General features: G+C 33.6%; 1 protein-coding gene across 1 annotated transcript in view; it reads left to right on the top strand.

Moving 5' to 3' along the window:
• Positions 1-9,138, top strand: part of LOC106459156 — a 29,893-nt gene that overhangs the window by 9,991 nt on the left and 10,764 nt on the right. Inside the window, exon 2 of the mRNA XM_013918750.2 lies at positions 1,315-1,652. Coding sequence (XP_013774204.1) covers positions 1,369-1,652 — 284 coding nt within the window. The 5' untranslated portion in view covers positions 1,315-1,368. The remainder of the gene's footprint in view (positions 1-1,314; positions 1,653-9,138) is intronic.

The following is a 9,138-nucleotide window of genomic DNA, read 5'->3' on the forward strand; positions in this document are numbered from 1 at the left end:
AAGATAATTCTATCGTTTTGGAAAAGTAGATCCTCATCACAAGAAAACACACACAATACTTCCATGATAAAATAATTCTATCGTTTTGGGAAAGTAGATCCTCATCACAAGAAAACACACACAATAATTCCATGATAAGATAATTCTATCGTTTTGGGAAAGTAGATCCTCATCACAAGAAAACACACACAATAACTCCATGATAAGATAATTCTATCGTTTTGGGAAAGTAGATCCTCATCACAAGAAAACACACACAATAACTCCATGATAAGATAATTCTATCGTTTTGGAAAAGTAGATCCTCATCACAAGAAAATACACACAATACTTCCATGATAAAATAATTCTATCGTTTTGGGAAAGTAGATCCTCATCACAAGAAAATACACACAATACTTCCATGATAAGATAATTCTATCGTTTTGGGAAAGTAGATCCTCATCACAAGAAAACAAAACACAATAACCTCATTGCTTTCAAGAAATATAATCCTCCTTCTTGAGGAATGGATTCACTTACTAGTTTACATTGTAATAATTGTTATTTAATAGCCTAAAGTTTTTACTGCAATATATGTTATTTTATAGCCTACAGTTTTTACTGTAATATATGTTATTTGATAGCCTACATTTTCTTTTGTAATATATGTTATTTGATAGCCTACAGTTACTACTGCAATGGTTCATATTTTTAGTCTACTGTTTCTATTGTACTGTTTGTTATTTGGCAACATACAGATTCCATTGTAACATCCGTTATTTGACAGCCTAAAGGTTACATTGTATTCTCTGTTATTTGACAATCTACAGTTTCTACTGTGATATATGTTATTTGACAACCTATAGGCTCAATTGTAATATTTGTACTTCTAGTAGTTGTTCCCTGGTCACAGTTGTATTGTTTGGTTTGTACATTCGAGTTGTCTTGTGCTTCTTGTAGTTATCCCTTGGTTAACAACTGTTGTAATCAAATGAATAAATACAAAATAAAATTTTACAGAAAATTAGTACCGTGTTAAATACCAGTCTTTTCACAGTATGTGTCTCACGTATGCCATCTTTCATGTGTGTTTTAAGTGGTGTAATTTGTAGTAGGATCAAATGCTTTTATACCTCATATATTTAAGGTAATTCAAATACTAATCTTAAATGTAGCACAGAACCTTCGTTATGGTCAAATTATGAATATCAAAAATCAGTATTTTGTCACGTATTATTATTTTTTAGATCATAATGCTTTATTATAAGATATTATATCCATATTTTGCTTTATTGCGACTAAATGGTTTGAAAAGTTTACTACAAATTTCAGAGTTTTATCTTCGTTTGACTTGTAACTTGTGGGAAACAACTTGAAACTCTCGGCATGGAGACTTCCGATTCGGAGGAGGCGATTGCCGACAGCACTTCGGTACCTAGTCCGGGCGGTTCCTCGGATATACCCGAAGAGGATGTGGACGTTGAGTGTAGCACGAAGACAGCACGACGTCTTTTACGAACTCCAAAGTGTGCCCGCTGCCGAAACCATGGAGTGGTATCCTGTTTAAAGGGTCACAAACGATTCTGTAGATGGCGCGACTGTCAATGTCCAAACTGCCTCCTAGTGGTAGAAAGGCAAAGAGTTATGGCTGCACAAGTGGCACTGCGAAGGTAGGAAGAAAACATATATACATATATTTGAAGTACTATTTAATTAGTTATATATATATATATATTCATTGATATTTCCAAAGTCAAGAGTGTAACCTTCGGTTCCAGTGTAATAATATTTTAACGTGTTTAAAACAAAATAATAAATATGTCTAATAAGAATGATTAGTTATACTGAAATTAAAATAGTTAACATTTGTGTGATCTCCACAGACAAAATGTCTATATACAGCGGCAATTATTATAAAAGGTAATAAAATTTCTACGACGAAACATAAAAACGTACGGTAAGTTATATTAGTCTAAACTCCTCAAATTGTTGTTCATGTAGCAAGTTTTGATTCAAATCAAGACAGAAGTTTTGAAAACAGATAGAAAAACACAGAATATTCTGTGTGGTACGTGGGACTCAAGACTGTTGAACTCTTGTAAAATATGGCAACTTTGCCGTGCACAAAAACCACCAAACAACGTAATTAAATGACGGTTTAAGTAGTTTAAGGAGAGGGAATCAGAGAGTCTGGCTTAAATAGTTTAAGTACAGAGGATTTGCAAGTCTGGTTTAAGCAACTTAAGAACAGAGAATCTTTGAGTCCCAAGAGTATCACTGGCTGGATAACCCAGAGTAAGTGTATAAAATGCCACTTCAAAAGTGTAAATATTCTGGGAAATGGTTGTGTTAATGGCACGTGCTTCTTTCAATAAAACACGTTACCACCTTCTGAGCCACTAGTGAAGTCCTCGTGAATTGTTGGATTGACTGTACTCTTGGCACTGCCCTCTGCAAACGTAGCGCAGCTGGACTTTAGAGTGACACATCAAGTTTACATCGTAAAATCTGACGTCCAACTACCTGAAGAAAACAGCAAATGAAAATCCATAATACGTAATTTGGTGGCATACTTGACAAAAATATGTACGACAAAATATACATACTTTGGTGGCATGTTTGACGAAAATATGTACTTTGGTGGTATGCTCGACAAATAGCGAAAACGTCCACAGAAGTGCACTGAAGTCAACAGAGGTCATGTGAAGGTTGTATTAAACCTGAGGATAGGTAGACCGACATCTACCTTTAGGTTTGTTTATATCTTCCTTCGTTTAAAAGTCATTACTTTCTCAAAAATGTACAAATATTCACACATACCATGTTTCCATAACGAAGCGAAGAAAGCTTTATATAGTGTAGAGTTAATGATGGAGTTTTCTTAGGGTCTCTTTCTCATTTCGAAGATACACAAATGTTAGAGAAATATACCAAAACGCGAAATTGTTACTATTTGAGTCAGTGAGACACGAATTTGTCACCATTTATGTCAGTGAGGCGCAAAATCGTTACCATTTGATTCAGTGAGACACGAAACTGTTACCAATTGAATCAGAGAGATACGAAATTGTTACAGTCTGAGTCACTATGACGCGAAATTTTTACTATTTGAGTAGTGAGATATGACTAATTATACAAAATTACTTTCATTATTGCAACATTGTTCACAAAATATTCTCATTTTATTTGGCAAACGAAAGTAGCTCTTTTGGGTTTCGAGATTGTACTTTTTCTGAGGACCAGGGGTTTTCATGCTATTGGATAATTCGTCTCTTTGATGAGACTGACTTGGGTTTAAAGCTGACGGATTTGTAGGCAACATGGTTCTTAAATAGTTCGCTTTTCCTACACAGAAACCGATTCAATACACTTAAGTGATTACATGAATACTTTAAACTAGTGGGGAGTGTCATGCACGTCATCCTTGTTGGCAGGGTAGTAAATGGATTAAGTGCCTCATGAATACGGGGTTGTCAATATAAATATGAAGTTTGCTACTTTAAACTACAGAAGTATCCCTGTTAATAATCTACGACTTGTCATTACTGACTTTTATAAGGGAGATTTTTTTAATACGAAATCCACTGAGCAACTAACTGCTTTAAATTTTTATTGAAGGAAAAAAATAGACACAAAGTAATGAAATATATTTTAAGTGAAGTTTTAGATATGCAAATTTTAAACACTACCTCATATTAAAATGCGACTTCTCGTAGTTACTTTACATTTTATATTTTAGCTCCTACTGGTCAGCATCAAAGCACGTTTCCATGACAGCTGAATAGATCTATAATGAACGAGACTTTTTCTGTTTTGATATAATATAGTCAACATCTACATTATTATAAAAACACAGCCTAAAACTAAAAAGTTTTAACTTGGTCAAACGTATAATAAATAATATGTTTTTTTTTACTTTATATTTTTATTATGCGATTACTTACTGGTTGTTGAAATATACTCTAAAAGAATGATTTATACCGCTTCAGAAGAGTTAATTTGATTTGTTTCCTCTCTTAAACTCCAGACAATTAATAAAAACCTAATGATATTCTTGCAGACATAATTCAAAAGTGTAAGGTTATTTAGATTCTAACAAGATAATAAAAGGACCGCGCGTAGCTTAGTTTAATTTATCAGGGCCCAAGGTTCGAGACGTAATACCACTGAACGCTTCCAGTTATAAAATTAATACTGAATTCTAATGTTTTTTTTTTGTCAAAGAGTCGGATAAAGTCTTGCGATGACAGATGCTACTACCTGGCTGTTCTCCCTCTGATCAATATTCAATGAAAAATAATAAACTTTTTAAATAGGTCATGGACATTCGCAGAGTTTCATATAAGTCTAGGTTTGGGTGCAAAATACCCATCCAATTTTGCTGTATGCTTGTGAAACAAACATATGAATAGTAATGACAAAATAATACTAAATAGGCACTTACAATTTTAGGGAAGTAAGAAAATCAGTATAATAAATCACTACTGACAAGTGTAGAGAATCTACTATGGTAATCGTCTACTGTTAAAAACTCACTGAAATAGTCGCAGCGAACTCGAGAAATAATGAGTCCTCAACGTGGCAATTTCCAATCAATGCGCTATAAGTTTGCAGATTATTTTCCAATTAATGCGCATTAGTAAAACACCGGATTTATTTTAATGGCGGAAGGTGAAGGACTTAGAGAAATCCTTCAGGATGAATAAACGAAGACGCTTGAATTTATTTAAAAACTACCCTATGACATACTCAATACTGCATTCATTACTATTGTTCAGGTTTCAGTAAATATTCGTAGCCGTTTTTTCTGTAGCGGCTTGTAAAACTATAATCAATAATAATAAGGCTGGAACACTGTTATAAATATACACAGTGTTTACTGTAATAAAACGAAGTGGCTCTATCTAGCATGAAACGGAGTATTTCCGATTAGTTTAATGGTGCTCAAATGGATTTTATATTTTTGCGATGCTTGAATGGGTTCGAAGAACTTATGTTGGTAACGAAGAAGAACTTAGAAAATTTTAGAGAGTGGAAAACTCGATTTTCAAGAATAAACTTAAAGATAGCTCTACAACCTTTGAAGGAGTTTATTTAGTGGCTGTGCATAGATTTTGGCACAGTATACCTAGCCGTTTTTTATGTAGGCTTCAGTACTTAAATGGCTTCGAAGAGAAACTTGGGCAGTAGCGATGCAAAACTGATAAAACCTCCCCTTCTCTTTCAATAATCAACATAAAAATAGTCATATAACTAATGCAGGCGTTTTTTAGTAGGTTTGCTCAGGTTTGAATAAGATATTCAAAGCCGTTTTTTCTGTAGGCTTATGAAACAAGAAACTATGAATAATGTTAATAATATAAAGATCAGATGCTATTATCAATATTTTAACAGTCTTAGCCATTAAGATAGAAGATCTTGACTGTTGTTTCAAGATGACTTTTGCCCGTATGTTCTATTAATTTTTTAAAAATTATTGTGCGATCCCTAATATGAACCACTATTGTGGTTCATTATACTTACGTTAGGAAACCTTTTGTGGCAGCATTCAGCTAGATATGAAATATGACGTCAGCGCACTTGCGTTTTAACGGCGCGTGACCGACATGTGACAATGCAGTCAGTCTCTTGCTGAATGCATCACGCGGCCGCGAGAGGATTGATGTGCGAACCGATGGCAGAAAAATAAAACAGGAACCCATAACATTGTTGTGGTCTCCTATAAAGTTGGGAGAACAAAGTAGCTCTTTGTAAAATCTCCTGTTTAATATTTACTTATTTATTTCACATTACCCACTTCATCCAAGCGCTAAGTTACACTCCTAAATGAATTCTCTTTTTTTGTTCCATTTTACTTACACTAGTAATAGACGTGTAGTTCAGGAGTCAAACTACAAATCTTACTCCCAGACCCACTTTTACAGGCTGTATAAATCAATATTTCTGTAACACTATATAATACATTTTTCAATCACTAACAGAGGAGTAGTGCAGTGTCCCTTCTCCCTGCGAATTTTCCCATCAGGCCCCCTTAATATTCGATTTGTTATGGGCCCCTATTTAGCGTGTGTCCCTCCCCACCGTATGGTCTGCGGGGACAGTTGCTACGCCCCTGGTCACAAACCTTCTTTTATTCTGTATTTTACGCGTAAAGGCTGTTAGATGTCTGTTTCAAACTACGCTTTCTTCTTGCGTGTACCAGCTACGCGCTATACAATTATTTATAAGAACTGATTTCTGTAAGAAAAAATGTTTTTTAACATTTCGAACATGAAACTTTTACTGTTAAATTATTTCTATGTTAACCAGAGGATCATAGCTATTCAATACTAGTTTCTTGTATTTTTATTTGTAGAATTGAAGTTAAAGGTGCCTAACTTGATAGTAAATCATTAACAATCAAACATCGCGCCATCTCGTGGTTTGTGTGGCAAGAGTACTGGGATCTTTTATGTCTGTAGTTTGTTTCAAATAATGATAAAATATAAGATTCATATTAAATTATTCAGAAATTATCGATAGCATGGCGAAAATTAAAACACTTATATTTCCATAAAGTTGATATACCACGATTCGAGCTTGTGGTCTTCTTTGGGTAAAGTCGTTAATTGGTATGGAATAATTTAAAAATGGTCATATTTGAATTTATAACAAAGCCGATGATAAGAATGGATATATATATAATGTATATTGTTGAACAATTCATTCTTAGCTCTATTTGTGTTATTTATAAATAAATATAAATATTGAACAATTCATTCTTAGCTCTATTTGTGTCATGTATAAATAAATATAAATATTGAACAATCCATTTTTAGCTCTGTTTCTTTTCTATCCAAACAAACTTCAGTATTGAACAATCCATCCTGAGCTCTATATCTTTTCTATCTAAACAAACTTTCATGTCGAACAATTCATTCTTAGCTCTATTTGTGTTATTTATAAATATATCTAAATATTGAACAATTCATTCTTAGCTCTATTTGTGTTATGTATAAATAAATATAAATATCGAACAAATCATTCTTAGCTCTATTTCTTTTCTATCTAAACAAACTTTCATGTTGAACAATTCATTCTTAGCTCTGTTTCTTTTCTATCTAAACAAACTTTCATGTCGAACAATTCATTCTTAGCTCTGTTTCTTTTCTATCTAAACAAACTTTCATGTCGAACAATTCATTCTTAGCTCTGTTTCTTTTCTATCTAAACAAACTTCAGTGTTGAACAATACATTCTTAGCTCTGTTTCTTTTCTATCTAAACAAACTTCAGTGTTGAACAATTCATTCTTAGCTCTATTTCTTTTCTATCTAAACAAACTTCAGTGTTGAACAATTCATTTTTGGCTCTATTTCTTTTCTATCTAAACAAACTTTCATGTCGAACAATTCATTCTTAGCTCTGTTTCTTTTCTATCTAAACAAACTTCAGTGTCGAACAATTCATTCTTAGCTCTTTTTCTTTTCTATCTAAACAAACTTCAGTGTTGAACAATACATTCTTAGCTGTTTCTTTTGAAGATAGATTTTATATGCGGAAACATATGTCAGCTGAGTTCTTGCACAGATTTTAAAATATAACGTTGGTAAATAGAAACATCGGCACATGTAGATATGTAGATCTTGAAAATTACAAAATCGTGAAATTTCAATGAGAGATTTGACATTATTTTCTCTGACCAGCTAAAAAACTCACTATCGATGACTCTGCTAGTTGGCCATATATTTTGCGAAATGGCCACACATGGCCATTGGCCAATGGGCTGCCCACACAAACCTCAATGTAACATTCTTTTTTTTTCGAATACCACATTTTCCGGCTCAGGATGCAGGGTGTAAATATCCTGCCTGTATTGTAGGTGCTGATGTGCTGACTTGTTGATTCCGAATCAGAAAGTACGTTCTGATAAAAACTTTTCTGTGTACGGTGCGGTCCCAAATACCTAAAGAATAAGTAGCATTGTAGTCATTGAGTTTTAAACACATGATCTCGCTTATTGGTTAGTTTAACACATTTCAGGAGCTAAACTTTAAGATAATAATTCGTAATTTCTAAAACATAACGTGTATATATATATATACATATCTAAATTAGGGACAGCTAGCGCAGACACCCCTCGACTAGCTTTTCGTGAAATTCAACAAACGCCAACTGCAGGAATGATAATCGCTATTTTCTACTTGAATATTGGATTTAGGTTTCTCCAAGCAAGTACAAGAGAATCTGTTCCCCATTGTCTATTTGTCATCTGATCGCTGTTACTGTTACGTTCATTCTCTAACTGTGAGGGGAAAAAAAAGTCAGAATCTAGTATACTTCTTGTTGCTTCGCGTGTTCATTAAATTTTATCTGACAGATAGTGTTATTGACCGTTTATCTTCCCTTCTCGTTACAATATCAGTTCACGTGTAGTCATCATTGTAATAAGAAGAACCGAAAGACCAGAAAAAGGCAGTCCTTTATTTTTGTAGAAACAATTTCAATGTTTGATGCATTGGTGCACAATGTTTCTATGGCAGTTAACACTAGGAAACATAAGGAACAGCTAGTTTTAGTTAGTGACAATGTTAAACCTGCTACATTAGAAAACGTAAACAACAGCTAATTTTAGTTAGTCAATAATATTAAACCTGCTACACTAGGAAATATATACAACAGCTACTTATAGCGAAAGTCAATAGTAAATCCCCTGTAAAGCACTGCTGTTACACTAGGAAATATAAACAACGGCTAGTTTTAGAGGCAGTCAGTAGTGTTACACCTGCGAAACACTGCTCTTACAATATGGGAAACATAAAGAACAGCTTATTTTAGAAGCAGTCAACAATATTACACTGCTCTTACAATATGGGAAACATAAACAAAAGCTCATTTTAGAAGCAGTCGACAATATTACGCCTCGAAGTGGTGTATTTAAATGTTTTACACTCACAAAAAAGAAACCTATTATGCTATAGGTATTTGAAGAACTTGTAGAATTTCGCCACAATTTAATCCTACGTATTGTTAGCAATTGTGGCGAAATGCTACAAGTTTTTCAAATACCCATAGAATGAATGATAGTTTTTTTTGTGAGTGTAAAACACTTAAATACACCAGTTCAATTTTCGATACGTCACTACTATAAAGGCTTTGTTTGGTCTGTTATTTCATT

Source organism: Limulus polyphemus, unplaced genomic scaffold, assembly GCF_000517525.1.
Source record: "Limulus polyphemus unplaced genomic scaffold, Limulus_polyphemus-2.1.2 Scaffold569, whole genome shotgun sequence".
Lineage (NCBI taxonomy): Eukaryota > Metazoa > Arthropoda > Merostomata > Xiphosura > Limulidae > Limulus > Limulus polyphemus.